The 20,949-nt window shown below is 41.7% G+C and overlaps 1 protein-coding gene across 2 annotated transcripts; it reads left to right on the top strand.

Moving 5' to 3' along the window:
• Nucleotides 1–3,672: 3,672 nt before the first annotated feature.
• Nucleotides 3,673–20,008, top strand: PPP2CA (protein phosphatase 2 catalytic subunit alpha). 2 transcript variants are annotated; one of them, XM_082211689.1, is made up of 8 exons: nucleotides 3,970–4,117; nucleotides 7,411–7,540; nucleotides 14,630–14,839; nucleotides 15,410–15,583; nucleotides 15,761–15,850; nucleotides 16,474–16,635; nucleotides 17,866–17,984; nucleotides 19,273–20,008. In XM_082211689.1, exons 3-8 carry the CDS (start codon nucleotides 14,723–14,725, stop codon nucleotides 19,343–19,345), a joined length of 735 nt encoding a protein of 244 aa, XP_082067815.1. In that variant the 5' UTR covers nucleotides 3,970–4,117; nucleotides 7,411–7,540; nucleotides 14,630–14,722; the 3' UTR covers nucleotides 19,346–20,008. The 2 variants fall into 2 exon arrangements, with proteins under 2 accessions (XP_082067814.1, XP_082067815.1); XM_082211688.1 differs by lacking the exon at nucleotides 7,411–7,540 and having other exon boundaries at nucleotides 3,673–4,117.
• Nucleotides 20,009–20,949: the final 941 nt, after the last annotated feature.

The raw sequence follows: 20,949 nt of genomic DNA, 5'->3' as shown, positions 1-20,949 counted from the left end.
CCACACCATCCACTTTCCTAACCTGGAGGCTGCCCCCAAATGTGAACAGCTCTATGCAACAACTGAAGATCAGTTGAAGTCAGTTGAGGATGTAAATACAGTGGTACCTCGGGTTAAGTACTTAATTCATTCCAGAGGTCCATTCTTAACCTGAAACTGTTCTTAACCTGAAGCACCACTTTAGCTAATGGGGGCTCCCGCCGCTCCACCAGAGCACAATTTCTGTTCTCAACCAGAAGCAAAGTTCTTAACCCAAGGTACTATTTCTGAGTTAGCAGAGTCTGTAACCTGAAGCGTATGTAACCCGAGGTACCACTGTATGTGCTTTAGAGGTGAAACTCCTTTTCACATATGACAGAGGGATATAGAGACATGCAGAAGGTGCTAGAGTCCAGCAGTATAGCCTGGCCTAAAAAAATTGGGGAAGTGAAAACCAAGGAACTTAAATGCACTTCTGCCCATAAAAGAGTAAGCCCCATAGAGTTTGACAGACCTTAATCCCAGGAATGTATGCACAGTGTGCAGAAGGGAATCCCTTTTCAGTTCAAGGGCTGCATTATTTTGCCTTTGGTGGTGGATCAAAAGTGGGCAGGGCAACACACGCATGACTCTGACCTTTTTACCGTTGTTTACATTCCAACCAAGCAAAAACCAGATGTTTCTACACCTCGATCCAAGCAAGCAAGAGGCATTATCACAGTTCAAGGGCACATTCAAACTAGCAAAAGCACTTGAGGAGGACCTGGATCAGGGCTAGTTAATAGAGGCTTGAGGAGAGGGGCATGGTCTGTGTAGAACCATCTCAAGGGCTGTATTTGGCCTCTGGTCCCCTCACGCTGGGTGTTTAAGATCGGCACATGAAATTCCTGGATATAAGGAACCAAAAAGGGCAAGCTAATTGCATGTCTTTGCCACACAGATTTAATTATATTGATTTGGAAAGGGTGTGGTGCAGAGTTTAACAGGTCAGTAAATCCTGAATTATAGTATATCTTATATTAGCAAGTATATACACCCACTTGCTCACTTATGTCCCATTTAAAGCATACTCGAAGGCATACCAAGGGGTTGGTGAAATCAGTCCCTACCAGGGGCGCAGTCCATGGGGGTGGACAGTCATAAAAAGCACCTATCAGATTATGGAGTGTATAACATATATGTGTGTGGCAACACGCCATCACTGTCACAGCAAGATCAAACGCAGGAAAATCTTCCCATCCTTCTTGCACTGTGGTAAAGTGACTTTTTCAGTTGGGGGGGGGCACCAATATCGCTCCTTGCCAAGGGTCCCGAGCTACGCTGTTCTGAACATGCTGTAACTCATGACAGGATCTGTTTGTTCATGGCTTTCGTTTGCCAGATTAGCCTCACAAATAATGGATTCTGAACATTTCATTGTTTTAAATTGTTGCTTTGGCAATCTTGTGCCATTTCACAGCTATCTATCATTTCTGATTAGTATAAAGAGAGTGAAAATAACTTCCACAGCTAAACTATCACATCAAACAAGACTTTCTCCTACAGAAGAATCTGTTCGAGAATTTACTAGACTCTGTGTCAATAGCTCATCCATTCTGCTTTGATCCTCCTCTTCAGCGGTGATTCATGTTGTGTAAGTTCATTCTTCACTGTATGAATCTGAATTAATTTGAATTAACTGTAATTAAATTTACTACCACCTGCCACTTGTAAGATAAAGATGTGGAAAAAGACTGATCAATTGAAGTCAATGGCAAGCATCCACCGGCTTCCATAAAGGCAAGATTTTACCAGATTGCTTCATAAAGGAGGATTCCATTAGATGCTTTATTGGCACAACAAATCATACGTTATTATTTATAGAGAATTCCTGCATTGCAGGGGGTTGGACTAGCTGACCCTTGGGGTCCCTCCCAACACTAAAATTCTATGACAACTGGAATTTTGGGCTTGAGTGTGAGCTGCACAAAGCTGTGCACAAGAATTTTCTAAACACTTCACCTACATGTTAAAAAAATTATGGGGGAGAATATATCAGAATCCCATTAGTTTAGGAGTAATATAGGCATTTTAATTGTCTAGAGACTTTTCACGGTAACAATTTTAGCACTTGCAGTTATCATGGGAAGGTGCTATTCACATACAGTACAAGAGCATTTTGGTTTTATTTCCTTTTGTCTTTAACACCCTGAATCCAAGGGTCTTGCCTAATAACATAAGCCAAGGATTATAGGGTGAAAAATTAAATAAATAGAGAGGCAAAAGTCAATCATAGGGCTGTTCACGTTATACTGAACACTGGTACAAACTGTCTTTATACACGTACAAGTGTTTGCGTGACAGAGCATACTGGTTCATTTGTACTGCTCAGCCATTGCATTCGAAGGTGGATAAACTTATAGTTATCAAACATTACACATAATGTACTACTTTTTATGTACACAGGTGCATGGATTGTACACTTGTTGAATGTAACATGCGAACACCCCTCAAATATTGTGCCATAAAGTAAAACCAATGGTGTGGTAAGCAATAGCCATTGGTCATTATGCAACAAGTTGGATTCCTGTAGAAAGCATTTTTGCTATAGCAAATTCTGCAAGAATGTACAGCAGGTAAAACAGGTCTTTCAAGCTTCTAAGGAAGGGACTAGTATTGATAGGAAATAATGCTTCTCAACAACTGCAATTATATCAAGAAAAGTTCTCTTTTGGCCTGATATTTTACAAACACCACCTGATATTCATAGAGCAGTCAGTTCTTGTGCGGAGTCTCATATCTAGGGCCTTAGATTTACATTTACATCAACATTGTTCAGACAAACAGATTTTACAGTCTGATGTTTCCAACGGAATCTTGCTTGACTTTTGAAGAACGAAAACTGCTGTGTTAAGAGCTGGAAAACCAACAGGATACGCGTTGTATTTTACCCAAGAACTTTCCAACACTAAGAGCTGTTTGACAGTGCAACAGATTCCCTCAGATGGTGGTGGACTCTCCTTTGTTGGAGATTTGTAAGCAGAGCTTGGATGGCCATCTGCCATGGATGCTTTAGTTGAGATGCCTGCATTGCAGGGGACTGGACCAGACGACCCTCGGAGTCTCTTTCAAGTCTGCAATTCTATGAATGCAAGGAAGAGAACGGAGTCCCTGACTGCCCTTCGTGAGGGCGGTGCGTGTCTGCTCCTAGACACCACCACCAATCCCTGGCCGCCCTGCCCACAATACGAGAAGAGGAAGTCACTAGGCAGGAGCAGTATATAGGGGGTGCGCCAAACTTGCTAAGAAGTTCTCTTCTTAGCAACGCCCCCATGGAGCCAGCGCTCAGCAAAAATAAAAAACAACCCCTGCGTTTCTATGGCGACCCTATGGATTTAAATTTTTAGCGGTCTCTCCTCTCCTCCCCAAATCACCCTTCTTGTCAAATAAACTCGCCCCGCCCGCCCCAGAATCCCACAATGCCCCCGCCCCGAGGAACGTGCAATAGGCGAGGCTAAGCACCGACGCCTGGCGCTTCTGCGCCTGCTCCCAGCGGCGCGCGCAGGTTCCTTAAGGCGGCCCCACCCTCCCTCGCTATTACAACCACCCGTAGAGAGGCCCCCTGACGCATGCGCAACTCCTCTTCTCGAGCAGGCGCGAGGCTCTTCCCTTTTGCCTATTCCGAGGAGGAGGAGGAGGGTGGGAACCGTGGCCGGGTGACGTCAAGGCGCGGCAGCCATTACACGGAGGGGAGAGAACCAGCGAGCTTCCGAGTAGCATTCGCCGCCTCCGCCACATTGCTGCTGCTCCTCTCGCCGCCTCTGAGGGACGGATCCGGCCCTTCCTGCCTCTCTCTCTCCTTCCCTGCTCCTCCGCTCGTCGTTTCTTTCCCAGCGAGAGGCAGTGCAGTCTCTGTGCGGAGGGGGAGGGGGAGGAGGAGGACGGCGGCGGGGGTTGGGCTGGGGCGGCGGGTGCCGGCGAGAGGCAGAAGAAGGGAGGAAGGGAGGAGGAGGAAGCGGGGGAAAGAGCGGCGGCGGCGGCTGGGCGAGCAGCGAGGATGGAGGAGAAGGTCTTCACCAAGGAGCTCGACCAGTGGGTGGAGCAGCTGAACGAGTGCAAGCAGCTCTCCGAGGGCCAGGTGAAGAGCCTCTGCGAGAAGGTGGGTAGCCAGCGGCGCCTCCGAGGGAGACGGGGGGAGGGGACCCTGCCGGGGGCGGCGGCAGAAGGGACGAGCGGAGGCGGGAAACCGAGGCCGCTGCTTGGAAAGGGAGGGAGGCCCCTGGGGTGCCGGGGGACGTTCACCCGGGAAGGGTGCTCAGGTGGAGGGAGGGAGGGAGCGAGGAGAGCGGGGGTGGGGGGGGTCCTTCCTCGGAGGGAGAGAGGCGAGGGAGGAAGGTCTGCTTAGGCGACCTTTGGGGTGAGGAGCGAGATGGGGGGCAGGAGAGTCCCCCCATCCCAGCGCAGGGGTTCCGCAATTGGCGCAAGAGGCACCGTCGCGGTGGAAGGGCCGGAAAGGCCGAAAACGGATGGGGATTGTGGGGAGGGGGGAGCCCCACAGTGGATGAATAGCAGCTTCTGCCTCGAGCTGCTGCTAGTCGTGGGGACTCCGCTGAAGGGGGCAGGAAGGGCGGGTAGCGAGCGGGGTGTGTCCCTCGGGCAGGTGCAGTCTTTGGGGGGAAAGGCCGCTGCCAGCGCTGCCTCCCCTCTCCAGCCTCCCACCCCCTCCCGATCTGGAAGGGGGTATTTTGCCCCATGACCGGACGAGAGGATCGCCCCCCCCCCGGCAGCCCTGCGCCCCCTGTCGCATCGACCGCTTCTCTATCTAGTTCCTCCGCTCCTCCTTTTTTCCGCTGACTCTTAAAATGGCGCCTTTCGCTGAAAATACACAGTGCATTACTGTGCTGATAGAAACCCCCCCTTGTGCTTCTTAGCGGGCAAAGCCTTCTCTTTCTGTGGGGGGCGGCAGCAAGATCCTGGTGAAAAGAAATCTTGACAAGACGTCAATGTACTTTGCACAGGCACACTTTTTTGTTTGGGTCGCTTATCACCAAGCCTTGTTCTGTTGCTTTGCGTTAGGGAAGGGACGATCTGGTCACTTGAACACTATCTGGGTGGTTAAGCATGAATGGGTAGCAGTTGGGAATAGTTAATAAGGAGAGAGGGGGAGAATAAGGGGGATAAAAGTGGCAAAGTATCCAATCTTTGTGTAGGGTTGTTTTGTATTGTTGCAAGCAGTAATTGAATAATTATTGTCAAATTATTTCACCTTAGTACTTTAAAAAAATCAATGCTATATTTATCTTAATTCCATGGACATAATGAATTTTTTTATGGGGAAGGGATTGACAAACTTGCCTCAGTGTAAGTATGCCAAATACTAAATGACATCACATTAACCTGGCATGTTAAAATATGAAGGTTTGAATTTCCTAATATATTTCAGGTAAATTTTATTATTGGAAGTTTATATAATCAGGGTAGTTACTAGTACATTGGACTGATAAGTTTTCATTGGAATTCTTAGAATTTATTTCTGCTTACTGTATTTTCTTGTGTGGCAGTTCGCCTGAGCACACTTAGTTGCAGGTTTCATTGGCATCTGTGTAAGGTACTTTTAAATGCCTCTGCTTGGGGTTGAGGTGTAAAACTGCTTGTAAAAGTATTGCTAATTAGCAACATGTTGAGCATGAGCCGTGTTGGCAGAGTTAACTATTGGGGTTCTTGTTTCTGTACAACTTAGCTGCTGTGGTAGCATATTATAGTCCCATATGAAGTCGGAATCAAGTCTACAGTATTCCAGTGCTATCTATACAGAAAATAGAATTGTGGGAATTCACTGCTGTTCAGACTGTAATGATTTGGGAAGCAGAATATATCATACAGTATGGCCTCATACTAATGTACAAAGACAAAAGTCCTGTGCTACTCTTCCAGTCCCCAGCTTCTGCCTGTTGAATTCAACCTTGTGCTGTCACTTGCTGTTTACAGTGTGAGTCCATTTGTCCTGTGCAAAGTACCCAGAAGAATCAGATACCCATAGCTTCTGGGGTGTGTATTGTGAAATGCTAGTTTGTGGAGTCATTTATTTCTTCAGTCTGGGAAAATTGGATTTTTTTGTGGTCTTAACTGGTTTGGTTTCTAAAATGGCAAGCAAATTCTTACTCTACATTCCTGGAGCTACCCAGTTTCCTACTGTATGTATATAACCTGGGGCAGTCAGAGGAGAGCAAGCAGTGACACAGAGCTGTACTAGACATGGTAACTTGTGGGTGCAACATGCATTTAATTTGTAGATTGTAAATCCCTTCACTTTTTGCAGCATTTTCTGCTGCTGAGGTGGATGTGACTAGGGTTTGAGACAAAGAAGTTCTTGCAACTATACAGTAGTATATAAACATGTCTTTACTGTGCTGAAATACAAGAAAATTGAAATGCATGGAAGTCTCATAGATGTTCTTCCTTCAAATGACTGGTGCCAATGTGAAAACATAAGTAATGGTTGAAAGAGTTGCCTTGGCATTTTTAGCTTTTCTTTTTATTATCCCTTGTTATCTGGAGTGCTTCTTAAAGTTAGTATCAAGGGAAGTTTGTTAACTGTGGCACTAGAAACATACTTCAGTTTTTTGTTGTTAACCATATTTCATGGTTGACAAGGCTTCTGGGGCAAAACTAGCTGACAGCTTGTGAAAAGTACAGAAATAAAATATTTTCCCTCTGGTTTACCCTAGTCCCCCCTTATAAATAAGTCCCAATTTCTCCCAATTATAATTTCTCCCAAACAAATAAGGAATATGCATTGGTGAACCCAAGTGAGAGCACTAATAAAATTTGTGTGTGTCCTCCAGCCACCAATTTCCTCCCTCCAAGCAGAGCATTGCATTCTGTCTTCTGCATCATTTCCTTTTCCTTTTCCAATTAGCATTTAATATTATCTGATGGCAGGTAGAGCATGCCCAGTGCTCATGGGGCTATTTTTAAGGTTGCCCTTAATTTTGGGGGGTATTTCTGAAAACCTCTGTGCCTGACTTTTCTTTAAGCAGAGGCTTGACAACCATATGTCAGGAGTCCTCTGATGGTGTTTCCTGTTTGGCAGGGGGTTGGACTCGATGGCCCTTGTGGTCTCTTCCAACTCTATGATTCTATGATTCTATTCTATGATTCTATGATACCTTCCTCTGTTATCCTGTTTGCGTAAGCCACGTGAGTTTGTTATTAGTGGGGAATGATTTCTCTGTTTAAGTAAAATGTGTATGGCCACACAGCTTCTAAGGAACATAGTTTGGCACTTATCAATTGTCAAAAATTCAGTTGGTCTGGAAGGTAGGCTTCTCAATAAACAGGTTTGTTTGGTGGAAAGCAAACATTTAGGGAGAAGTGCTTTATTATGATCATTTAGAAATACATTTCTTATTGATAGGTAAGAGTGTGCTTGAAACATTTTTTATTCTGCAGAGAGAAGAAAAGATCACTTTCAGTATAATCAGCATATATTGCAGTCAAGGCAAAGAATAACAGATGGGTGTAGGAGGAATCACCTTTAGTGTAAAGAACAGTCAGAAATCTAAGGCAAAGTGCTTAAGAGGTGAGTCTAGATAAGTAACTGGGGTGTTTTGAGGTAATGAGATTAAATTTGCCTTGTTATCTGGTTTTGCCTGTTGGACTCCTAAAGAAATGACAGCAGGAAATATCACCCACTGACACAGATATTGGAAATATGCAAAAATACTTCTTCTACATGCTGCTCCTTCCTATTTGATAGGTTGATAGCAAGAGAAACCAACCTGCCTTCCCCAAGCTTCTTGCTTTTCACCTATCTCCAAAGCTGTAGCTGGTCCTAATTGCCTTTTTAGTTCAAGTACTTCAGTAATAGAAAAGCAGTCAAGAACTGGACCTAAAACTCAGAACTAAATTGAATGCTAATAGGAACCTGCTGGAAAGGAGTTTATAATACAGTATTCTCATAAGAATTAATGAAGCTTTTTGACCATTGTTTTAAGCTAGCAAGTTCCACTTCATTTGGTCTGCAGACTATAAACATAAAATACAGTATAGGGTTATCAATGCAACAGTAGCAGAACAACAGCATACATGCACACAAACTATATCTTTTAAGAGAATATAACAAAATTAACAATCAGAAATCGTTAAAAATGCAGACATTTTGAATGCCTCTAATAATTTTGGGCTGGTTTTGATGGCTACAGCAGAGAACCTGGCTCTGTTTTCTGTGATGTTGGGTTGGAGGCTGGCATTAAAGTTGAAAGATTGACTTTATCTGAAAGAGAAAGAGTTGGGGAGGTAAATTTGGATCTTGTTATCCTGCATAATTTTTTAGGAACACAATTCAGCTGATTTACTTTTGCAGGCACAAGCTCTTATCCAGCCTGGCAGAAGATACGGTAGTGAATAGCCAGCGGTAAAAACTTTATTACTTAACCAGTTTTAGCAACAATCAAAACCTTTTCCTTGTGACCTCATTGTGAGAAGTGCAATAGGCTGCATCCTAAGAACTGTACTTATACGGCTGAAATCCATGTTGACTCATTTTATATTACCCCAAGGTACTATCCTAGTTAACAATCTAGTGGCTAAACTATAGCTTCTGGTCAGTGTTCAGAGGTAGCCCCACGCATAGCACTTTAACAATCTGAGTCCCTCCCCCCAAGCATGGATAACTGTCTAGGGCAGTGGTTTTCAACCAGTGTGTTGTGGCATCCTGGAGTGCCTTGAATGATGGTCAGGGGTGCCACGGGCAACACAGGCCTCTGTCACTCTTTCCTTCCCTCCCTTCTCTGATGCCCTCTTGCATCTCTGCTTCTCAAAGGCTTGTGGTGGCTATTTGTTGCAGCAGCCCTGGCTACAAGCTCCCTAGGCGAATGGTGCCTCTGGGACTGGCCAGAGGGTGCTTCCCAGGCCCCTGTGGGGCAGTGTGAGGAGGCACGTCTCTTTGGGGCAGGGTGGGCAGTACACAAGACCAGGAGTGGCAGCAGCGGCTGCCCAGAGGAGGCCCAAGAAGAGGGGAGAGGAGAGGAGGCTGAGAGAACACTACCAGGGAGGGTGTTTGGAAAGGTGAGGGGCTGCTGGCTCTGAGCTGCTGAGGCTACTGAGCTCCTCAGGGGTGCGAAGAAAGAATGTAGTTGGCCAAGGGAGCTGTGGACCCAAAAAGGTTGAAAACCTCTGGTCTAGGCCAATCTAGGATTGGCCACAGCAGGCTTATCAACCTTGGCTTGATAAAGAAATGCTGTGTGTCACAAAAGCTACTTGGGCCTCCAGTGACAAAGCTGGATCTAGGAGCACTCCAGACAGCAAGCCTGATCCATAATGGGTGTGGAATGATGTCTAGAACTGATTAGACTCTCCTGAGCAGACAAGCTATGTACCCACAGCACCTCTATTTCGTTAGGATCAAGTTTCTATTTATGTGCACTCATCTAGCTATCACCATCTTACTGGTTCAATACTTCAGTGCCTCACCTAACAATCATAAAAATGAGAAGTAGAGTTGGATGTCATTGACATACTGGTGAACCCTTGGATGACTTCTCTCTGCATTTCATGTAAATGTTGAAAAGCATTGGAGATGTGGTGGAATCTTGTATAAATTATATGATGGTAAGCAGTTGTCAAAGAGTAGATCAATTACAGCTGTAGAAAAAAATCAAAGATAAAGACAGCTGCCTGGATGGATATGGTATCCAATGCGGTTCAAGAAAATTCTTAAAAGAGAAATAATTTGCTTTTTGTCTTTAAAAAGTATGGTCTTAAGCAGGCCTAAGTCTTCTAGGGTGTACCTAGTTCTAGAAACTGAGATATGAAAGCTAGGAGCTAAATGGCACCTTAATCCTAGGTTATGGACACAACAACAGAATGTCTAGGCGTGCTTTTTTATAACAAGAATACAAAACTGATGGATGTGGTTTAGAAAATGTATGTAGGGCCTCTCTCCCCTCTCCTTTAGTTTTTAGAGCAGTTAACATTAGAGATGAGACTACCGGAAGTGGCAGAAACAACATTTCTGATCTGATAGTGGAGCTCCCAGGCTTTTAACAAACATTACAAAAGGATAATTCATCAATCTTGAGAGTTCCATAGTTGGTATGATAGCTTAGAGATAGCTTTTGCTTGGTAACCAGTGTGAAATACTGATTTCTATACTCAACCAGGACAGGTCCCCAAGTAATGTTTGATGTTGGGAAACACTAAAATGCAAGCTAAATTTCCTAAAAATACTCTGAATTATCAAGCCTCATCCCTTTGAGAATGAATGTGCTAAACTTCTGTTTAGCAGGAAAGGTATGTTTCACTTTGAAGGAGTGCCTGCCTTCAAGAAGATAAGTTATTTTTCACTCTTCTTTTCAATATTGGTGACCAATATTAATATTTCCACTAATGCTAAAAGACACACACACTTGGTAGGTGATATGATTGGAGAACAGGGCCATTCCTGCAGATTGTTGTTCAACCCCCAGTATGATCTCAGGAAAATATTAAATGTATTGACAGGGTTTTCCTCATTGTTCACCTTTCTTGAACCCATATAAATGGTTCATGGGAGGTGTATATGAGAAAATGGACAACAGGGTGTAAGTGAAGTGTCATCGGGGAGTAGAGAGACAGATTTGGTGGCTGCAGAACTTGTTTGCATCACAGGTGCAGTATTTAATTCAGTGAATATAAAGATCCTGACCAACAAGCACTTCAGAATATAAACCCAAGTTAAGGTCATTCAGGAGTCCACAGTTGAGTCACTAAGTGAATTGGCTCAAGGCCTTTGGACTGTAGGAAGGCTTTTCTTTAAAATGGAAGAAAATTATTCATGATTCAGTTCTTGTTATGGACGTGGCAGCTTTGGAAAACAGTGTGTCCTGGGCTATTGCATGTAAAGGATTATTTAGAAATAGATTGATGCAGCTGGCTCAGTACCATATCTTCTGGGTCATTCCATATCAAGTGATCCAACTTTTTTTACCTCATGTCATCCAATTTTCTTAATATTTTGTACACTTATTGAATGATCAAAACTAAGTTTACATCTAAAATTTTCATTATTTATCTCATCCTGTTTGTGAGTTATAAGAGTTTGAAATTTCCAAAATGACAATTTTGGCCTACACATAAACCTTAAAAGCTCAGTCCATAATTGAGATACATCAAAACCAAAAACATCAATCTTTTCAGAACTTCATGGGCTTTAATACAATATATCACATGATGGACTTACTTTAAAATTTCAATTACAAAATTGAAAATTTTAAAAAGTGAATAAAAATGATTTAAAATTTCCAAAAAATTGTATTGGCTATTTAATATTTCTAAGAGTTACCTGCAAAATGTCATCTTGGGATCTCAGTGGGATCACATAATACAATATTGTACATTCACCTCTGCCTCTCTTAGCTGTTGGAAAAGATTTGAGACCATGCAGCGTTTAAAATTAATCTATCGTGTATTAAATGTAAATACCCTTTTAGCATGTTAAATTGAATCTCAGTTGATTTAGGCCAGAACAAGATTTTCTGGGAAAAATTCAATTCAGAATATTCTAGAAAACTCATCACTGAGTGGATTTGTCTAATGAGGTAGAGGCATTGTTACTGCATGAAGCCTGGAATTTGACTAGTCAGGACTGGAGGAATCCCAGTCCATTATGGCAAGTGAATATCTGCTGCTTGAACACTTCTTCCTTTGTCCCAACATTGTTCTTTTGGCCCAGGTCTAACAGGAGGTTGTAAAAATTATTGCGGTTTCAAACTTTTGTGACACCGTCACCATCAGTGGCACAGAAGTCGTAGACTATTCCCTTCAAAAAAATTGAGCCTGATTTGTGCCATGATGGTTGTGGTGGTATAGGGAGGTTTGGTGGTGGCACTTGTACAACTGGGAGAAAATAAATAGTAGTGATTCTCTGGTTGAGGAGCCTGTGTGTGCCTTGGAGCTTAGTGTGTCATCTAGTACCCTTGAGTACTGCTACTCATTCTGCCTTTTGATCCAAAGCAATACAATGTTTAGAGAGAGAAGCCAAGCAAAACTTGAGCTCTGAATGTGTATTTTCTTGATGGAGTTTCTTTTAACAAGGTGCTGGAAAGCATTTCTGTCAGCCTGAACAACTCTTACATTACAATTTTCTGGATAGCTTCTGGGCAGATAAATCATTTATGATATTTACTGCATACCCATTTTCACATGGTAAAAATGCTACAAGAAGGCAATACTTTCAGTGCCACTTCTTTTTTCAAAGTGGGAATATAGCACTAGGAACATAGGGAGCTTCCTTTTATACTGAATCAGACTTGGTTAATGCAGTGCAGCATTAAAGGTAAAGGGACCCCTGACCATTAGGTCCAGTCGCAGGCGACTCTTAAGGTTGCGGCGCTCATCTCGCTTTACAGGCTGAGGGAGTCAGCGTACAGCTTCCAGGTCATATGGCCAGTATGACTAAGCCACTTCTGGCAAACCAGAGCAGCACACGGAAACGCCATTTACCTTCCCGCCATTTACCTTACCTATTGATCTACTTGCACTTTGACGTGCTTTCAAACTGCTAGGTTGCCAGGAGCAGGGACCGAGCAAAGGGAGCTCACCCCGTCGCGGGGATTTCGAACCGCCGACCTTCTGATCGGCAAGCCCTAGGCTCTGTGGTTTAACCCACAGCACCACCCGCGTCCCATTGTCTGACAATAATTGTACACATGGGATTGATCTTATCAGGAAAAAGGAATTGGAAAACTGGATAATCTTAAGTAAAAAACTAGGTAATATGAATCAAGTAATTAGATAGAACAGTAGTGTTTATCTGCTGATGTATAAAAAAACAAGTATTTTCAGTATAGTACAGTGGTACCTTGGGTTACATACGCTTCTGGTTACAGATTCCACTAACCCAGAAATAGTACCTCGGGTTAAGAACTTTGCTTCAGGATGGGAACAGAAATCATGCAGCGGCTGCAGCGGGAGACCCCATTATAGCTAAAGTGGTGATTTAGGTTAAGAACAGTTTCAGGTTAAGAACAGACCTCCAGAACCTAACCCGAGGTTCCACTGTATAGGATTGTGGTAAGGTGTCTAATCATATTGTACTATTGGGTAGTCTGTTAGGGGCCTGGCTTCTATCAAAATATGACTAATTAGGATCATTGAGGATGTTGTAACCTTTTGTGTTCAAATTAAGGCTTTTCTGCAACTTGAGGCCCAGAAAGTTAGGGTTCCCAGAAGATTGCTGCTTCACCTTAACCCAGCAATTTATTCTGGGTAAAGTGCATGCTTGGAGCTCCCCCATCTGGAATTGTTTCCTCATTTATTTCATTGGAGATTGCTGTCCTAAAAATAATTCCCTTATACAGCACATGGAACATAAGATCTGGTTGCAAGTTTATTCCTAGGTACACTGGCTGCATTGGTTTTTTTAAAAAAATGGATGAACCATTGTTAATGGAGTTCCCTTCATGAAATCCTGTATCTTCTTAAAAGGAAAAAAATCTATGTCAGCTATGATTTCATTATTTTAAAGTACAGTGGTACCTTGGGTTACAAACACTTCGGGTTATAAACTCTGCTAACCCGGAAGTAGTACCTCGGGTTGAGAACTTTGCGCCAGGATGAGAACGCAAATCGCGCGCCGGCAGTGGGAGGCCCCATTAGCAAAAGCGTGCCTCTAGTTAAGAACGGTTTCGGGTCAAGAACGGAGCTCCAGAACAAATTAAGTTCATAACCCGAGTTATCACTGTATTGCTTATATTAATTGTGCTGCAGTAGTATGGTTGACCAGGGTTTCTATTGTGGTGATCTAAGCACAAGATAGAAACAACCATACAAATGAGCCAGCTGCAAGTGGAACTCTTCTTTGCATGCAAAGGAGTTTTCTTTGTGGATTTGGTTAAGAAAAAGTCATTGCATTGCATTTTAGCACACTTATGAATATCTAAGATGGGGACTACCACCCATAAAATTAACACTTACTGTTTTAGACTATGCATCAAAAATCACTGGTGCTTGCCAACACTACCCACCCACATACACACCACACCCACATATCCTAGGCATGGATCCTTGTGGATCCATCTTTGATATGTACGTAGTATGACAGCAAAACCACTTACAAATCATATAATACTTCACTGTACAGAGGCGTTGTAGTTTTGAGGGGGCCCTTTAAAATTAAGAATTCACAAGGGTCTGTATTGTGCCATGGAAGGTCTGGAAAGCTCTAGCTCCATTAAAAAATGGTTTAGCCAATGGAAACAGGATCTGTGATTTGGTGGTGAACATTTGGGGGGAAAAGGCAATTTCAAGAGGATCTGTTTCTAGATCCAACTTGTTTGTGTATTCTGTCTGGCACTCATTTTCTCTTTTATGTAACCCCCTGACTGCTCCATTTTCTCCTCTCTTGCAATCTGTTATGTCCCCTTCTTCTACTCCACTGCTCCACTTTCTATTAAACTGCCAGTCTGAGCCATGTGTGCCTGACACCTGTGGACCCAGATCTAAGAATTCCATTCCTGAAGTTGGGTCACTTAATTCAGGAGAACTTGCTTCCAGGAATGTGTGTCTCAAATGTGTTACCTGGCACTTATATTTGTAACTAAAGAAAGGTGAGCAGGTGGAATGCTTTAAAAGAAATCAACAAGTATTATCTCTGCAAATTGATGTAAAGCTATTTTTTCCCCTTCTGCAGGCTAAAGAAATCTTGACAAAAGAATCAAATGTGCAAGAAGTACGGTGTCCAGTCACAGTTTGTGGAGATGTCCATGGACAATTTCATGATCTCATGGAACTTTTCAGAATTGGAGGAAAATCACCAGACACAAATTACTTATTTATGGGGGATTATGTTGACAGGGGATATTACTCTGTTGAAACCGTAACACTTCTGGTAGCTCTCAAGGTAATATTTTAAAATGAATGTTGGTATTGAAATATATAATGCCTGTATAGTCTGAATTGCTGTAATACATACAGTACTAATGAACATTATAATGACTGAGTCATTGGGGTTGGAGGTTCTACACTAATGAAAAAAATGATGTTGGAGGCAACACAATTGTATTGCCCAAAGAGACTACATATTAAATGGGTTGCTTTAGAGGTCTGTTCAATCTTCCAGTGTTCTTGGGTCTATCTCCATCAGAAGTGGATAGAGAAGTTCATTCCTGACCTGAAAAAGAATATCTCCAAGTTTAACTTTGGGATTTATCCTGCAAAAATATACTATACCACAGAAAATATACCACAAAATTAAATATGTTTTATTAAAATGTGATGTCTGTATTAAGATGTTTTTGAGTGGCTGGGGCAACCTATTTGGATGGGCAGGGTACAGATATGATGATGATGATGATGATTGATGATGATGATAATAATAAAAAATCTCCATAAGTTACGGCTTACTTCTGCTCATAGAAATGCTGGAGAAGTACATACTTGGTTTAGTCACAGTAGCTATCTTGTTTTATAGGTCCGTTATCGTGAACGCATCACTATTCTTCGAGGGAACCATGAAAGCAGACAGATCACACAAGTATATGGCTTCTATGATGAATGTTTAAGGAAATATGGAAATGCAAATGTCTGGAAATACTTCACAGACCTTTTTGACTATCTTCCTCTAACTGCCTTGGTGGACGGACAGGTATGTTGAAAATACTGATGTGTTCCTAATATTAGCAGAGAAGGAAGGTGGAGTAGAAGATCTGTTACCTTTTTATCAGATTTTCTTCCTAGAGAAACTATCTGTAACTTTGAAAAACACTTGTAGCTATAGTATTTGGATCTAATTCATGTCCCAACAAATGAATTTATCTTTCAGATTTTCTGTCTACATGGAGGTCTTTCCCCATCTATAGATACACTGGATCACATCAGAGCACTTGATCGTCTGCAAGAAGTTCCACATGAGGTAACTATAATTTGTGTTACAATTTCTGTGCTGTGTTAGTGTGTGAAATCATACTAATGCCCAATTCCTCTTCTGCGTTATAAGGGAGTCTATTGTTAAAGTAAACCTTATTTTTCCACATGACCTGTAACTCCAAAAATGTTTGCACTGCTTGTCCTGTTCCCTTATCCAAACAATAAAACTATAAACAGCACTTAAATCTTAGTTAAAAGGTGGAAATTTGTTTGCTAATTACAAATGACACATCTCCAAGTAGATTGTTCTTCAACTTAAGAGTAGGCAAACTAGGGGTCCACATAACTCTTAAAAGCTGGGAGGACCATCTTTTGCACCGAATAACATCTGCATCACCAATTCTGTGTTCAGATGCTGCAGAGTATAATCTTGTTTTTGCCTAGCACTGATGTCAGTTTGGGAACGTAGTGTTGAGCATGCTTCTTTCCCCCACGGAGCTCAGTGCAGGTGGTTTGGGGAAGAAATAAATTGGTTCAAAGTACCATGTTAATGTAGTCATTCAGCTACTCTTCAAACATTTCTTCTTAAAAATTTGGGGCTGTGTTAGCCCTCTTCAGGTTTTTTTTTTTTTTTTTTTGGCTGTGTAATGATGCTGAAATGTTTCCTAGGGTCCAATGTGTGATTTGCTGTGGTCAGACCCAGATGATCGTGGTGGCTGGGGCATTTCTCCTCGAGGTGCTGGTTATACTTTTGGACAAGATATTTCAGAAACCTTCAACCATGCTAATGGCCTTACACTGGTCTCAAGAGCTCATCAGTTGGTAATGGAGGTAAGCCCCAGACTTTTTATGTTGTTTCCTTTCTTGACGTGAAAATCTCCCTGCATAACCAGATAGCTTTGGCATACAAATAAAGATATGTTAAGCCTGTGGTGGCAAAGTAACTTGTATATCTTGTCCTTTTGTTAAAAAATGAGCTTGCAGGATAGACTTGAAGGCATAATTATTTCCATGAAAATGGCTTGTGATTCTGTTATTCCACTGTAAGTGACTCCTGTCACCTAGACCTGTATTTTACTGTGTCATTCCATGACAAATTACTGCAGTACAAATATTTAAACTCTGACACTAGGATTTTATATACCAAATATTTTTCAGGGGGCGGTGTGGGATACGAAGTTCTGCCATCTACTGACTGACCTCTTTTATTTCTTCATATTCAACCCTAAGGGCTTTCTATCTCTACAGATGGACAGCTAAGGCTGACATTGATCAGTTTCATTAGGAAGAAGCCATTGTTGATTGGTATTGCTGGTTTATTATATGTAGAAGCTTCCAGGTTTAATTCCTGTTAAAAAGGTGTCAGGGAACTGCCATCAGTGCCGGAGAGAGAGAGAGAGCAAGCTCCAGAGGGATCCCAGAGAGCGTCCCGGGATTGGGAGAAGCAGCCCCTCTTCTGGGGAAGGGAATCAGCTTAGCTCCAGTGGAGAAGGGGGGCAGATGGGGGAATCAGAGAGGCGGTCACATGACTCCTTGCCGGGGACCAGCGGGGAGAGGAAGGGTCCTCCGCTGCCTACGCCCTCCTTGCGTAGAAGGCAAGTAGGAGTAGTAGGAGGAGACTGGGCGTCAAAGAACTTCTTTGCTGGAAGAAGTTTAAGAAACGCCCACTGACGGATTCTGCCAGCGATTGAGACAGCCATGGGTGAGTGGCTGTCCGGACAGGAAAGGTTCACTCAGGCAACCCAGGCAGGTGTTGCCACAGGCTTACACACGAGCAACCCCTAGAACCATTACAAAAGGTATTTGATAGAATGATTGGGAAGGCCTGAGATCCTGGAGAGCAGCTTCTTCAAAGCAGATAGCAATGGGTTAGATCAATTTATATGATTTTGTATAGGAAGTACCTACGTTGTCAGTTCTTACATAAATGGCTAAAAGTGGTAATTTAGAGTAATAAATTGTTTATCTTATTCTGATGCTCTGTCCACTAAAGGTTACTACCCTCCCCGTAGAGAGACATGTTAAAATGATGTGCATCTGTGTGCTTTCCCCCCTCCTCAGGGTTACAATTGGTGTCATGATCGGAATGTAGTAACCATTTTCAGTGCTCCAAATTATTGCTACCGGTGTGGTAACCAAGCTGCAATCATGGAACTTGATGATACTCTAAAATATTCATTGTAAGTGCTTAAAGATTTTTCCTATAAGAACTAACAAAACATGTCATTTATAATTCTACTTAGAATGCTGTTCATAAATTGCCTTATCTGGCTGTTTGAAGATGAGTAAAGTTGACAAATCTTACCTGATTGTATACTTGGAAAAATGTGGGTGGTTGTGGAATACAGTGTGTGGGCTTTTTTGGTTAGAATTTGCTTTACTATATAATTGTAACTGCTAATTTGTAGTAGTAGTAGTAGTAATAATAATAATAATAATAATAATAATAATAATAATAATAATAATAATAATAATTTATTATTTATACCCCGCCCATCTGGCTGGGTTTCCCCAGCCACTCTGGGTGACTCCCAGCAGATTAAAAACAGAATAAAACAATCAGATATTAAAAACTTGCCTAAAAGGCTTCTGATAGAGTATAAAACTAACCTTATGGGTAACAAATTGTAATACTGGGCACCTGATGCTGCTGCTTCTTCTTATATTTTTTATTATTATTAAATTATTACTACTTGCTCTTCACCCTAAAGTCCCAATGATTCAGGAAGTTGCTTTGGGAGTTTACTAATAGCCTCTCTTGGTTGTCAGTTTTGGGGGAAGTAAAGCTGAATTCCTCTATTTAAAATGGTATTTGAAGAGATGTTTGCTTTTGTTCTTTGCAACAGTATGCATTCTCTAATTTATCCTTAAGATGCAGCAAGATTTTCTTTTGAGCAAAGGATCTGTATGCTTATCACTATCACCTTCCTTAGCCCATAAAACAGTAGGGTGGGCTGCATAGATTTTTAATTGAACTCCTAGATGAATGGCAGGCTCTTCCTCTATAATTTCATCTTTCTGCAGTCTATATGAAGGTTTAGCTCTGGAAATTGCAATGCTTCTGAAGTTTGTCTTTTAAATTTATATCTTGCTGTTCCTTCCAAAGGAGCACAGTTAAATATTCAAGTGCTATGTCAGTTTTACACTGATCCTCCATTTGTATTGATCTAAAAGAAAGGGCTTGGTAGAATATAACTACAAGTTAATACTGATGCATATTACATGCATTCTAGAGATGGCTGATGTCTTCTACGTCTAGAAGTGTAAGGGAAAAACAGCCACAATCTTGATCGCAGAATGAATTGGAATAATGTAGAGAATTTAAAAGCTATGGCTGATATCTAATGTTATCCCTGAGTAGTCAAACAGAATTCTGTGGATGTAAGTCTACTGATTTCAGTGGGTCTGCTGTGTTTTAGTTGGATATCATAAACCACATAAATATTAAAAGTGTTGGGTTTTTTTCAGTTTGCAGTTTGATCCAGCGCCACGCAGAGGTGAACCACATGTTACTCGTCGCACTCCAGACTACTTCCTGTAACGAGATTTTACACTTGTACAGTATTGCCATGAACCATGTGTTGACCTAAAGGATATGGGAAGAGCAACAGTAACTCCAAAATGTCAGAAAACATTTAACATTGAAACCTGTTTTCACATGGACCAAAAGATGTGCCATATTGAAATACAAAGCCTCTTGTCTGTCAGCGACTGTGACCACTTTAGAATGAACCAGTTCATTGCATGCTGAAGCAACACTGTTGGTCAAGAAACCAGTTTCTGGCATAGCTCTACTTGTAGTTACTTTTGCTTTCTCTGGGAGACTGCAAATATTAAGATGTAGACATTTAACACCTTGTGAAAACAATTAACTTTCCATTTAGCTATAGCTTTCCAGCATGACTGTAGATAAGGATAGCAAACTATCATTGAAGCTTAATGAACATTTTAAATAAGTACCAAGACTGATTTTCTTATTTGTGTTCTGATTTTTTTTCCAGGGAAAACTGTTTAATTTAATTGTATGGTTGTTTTGTCTGCACTTGGTTCCCCCACATTCTTCCCTCACACTTCCCTCTATATAATGTCCCGTGTACTTGTCCATCATAGTGAGTTATTTTGAACAGAACAGGTTTTTTTCTGTAAGATGTTGCTGCAGAAGAGTGTTGCAGCATTTTTTCATAATAAACTTGTGAACTAATAATGGAAGATAGTTGACTTTTAAATATATTGCAGGTTCATACCATGTTGTGTTTAATAAAAAGTAGCTTTTATGTCTCTTTGAACCTATGCAGAATCCAGATTATCCTGAATGAAGTCAGGAGCAATGTACTGGGAGTCGATGTTCAGATCATAAATTCACTTAATTTTTCTCAGAGAGCAAATGCATGTGAAAAGAGGTCCTACATTTTGATAGCAATATGGCTTTGAGTTGTTATTCACCTATTAGCATTTTTTCACTTTATTTATTAAATTACGTTTATAAAATTGTCATTTTAACAGAAAGACTGTCTAATATTTCATTCTAGCCCTTTCAGTTGGAAGAAACTTGCATTTAAACCTTGTTTTGAACAGGCTGTAGATGATGTCCAATGAAGTCATATTTGGAGTATAACCATTGAAATAAGTAGACTTAAGTTCATTGATTTCAATGAGTCTGCTCTATGACTAGGATTGGATATTACATTACAGTCTTAAATGACCATAATATATTCTCAGTACTGATTTTGTTGAAATCTACTTTGTAAGCAAAAGAATAGCAGTAGCCTTGACTATGCCTACTGTTACGCAGCCAGTAAGAGGAAAGAGAGAAATTGAAACTTGTAAAATGAAGGCCAGGGTGTCATTCAGTATGGCCCTCAGTCACTTTTGTCTCTATGTAGCTGCACTTCATGCACTGTAGTAATTCTTATTTCTTTGAGGGTGGAGGTGAGGAACAAGTTCATAATACTGAGGACTGAATACTGCACTATGTCAGTGGATTAAATTTACTTCCTGATCTTACCATAGTCCAAGCACTTGAGCAATTTGGGTTCCATACAGCACATGGGTTTCAAAGGGAACAATGTTTCCATTCTTTACTAAGATGGAAGATAAATTCTTGCTAAAACGTTAGTACTGCACTTTAGTTGTGAGTAACGGTGA

The sequence above is a fragment of the Podarcis vaucheri genome (genome assembly GCF_965113315.1).
Source record: "Podarcis vaucheri genome assembly, chromosome: 2".
In the NCBI taxonomy this organism is placed as follows: Eukaryota; Metazoa; Chordata; class Lepidosauria; order Squamata; family Lacertidae; genus Podarcis; species Podarcis vaucheri.
The sequence above is the reverse complement of the archived record's forward strand: the minus strand, read 5'-3'. Positions and strand labels throughout refer to the sequence as shown.

Excerpts from the sequence above, each read along its gene's own strand:
- PPP2CA (XM_082211688.1), top strand. The coding sequence starts at position 4,016 with ATGGAGGAGAAGGTCTTCACCAAGGAGCTCGACCAGTGGGTGGAGCAG. Across the intron at positions 4,118-14,629 it reads TGAAGAGCCTCTGCGAGAAG|GCTAAAGAAATCTTGACAAA; the intron begins GTGGGTAGCCAG and ends CCCCTTCTGCAG. Across the intron at positions 14,840-15,409 it reads CACTTCTGGTAGCTCTCAAG|GTCCGTTATCGTGAACGCAT; the intron begins GTAATATTTTAA and ends CTTGTTTTATAG.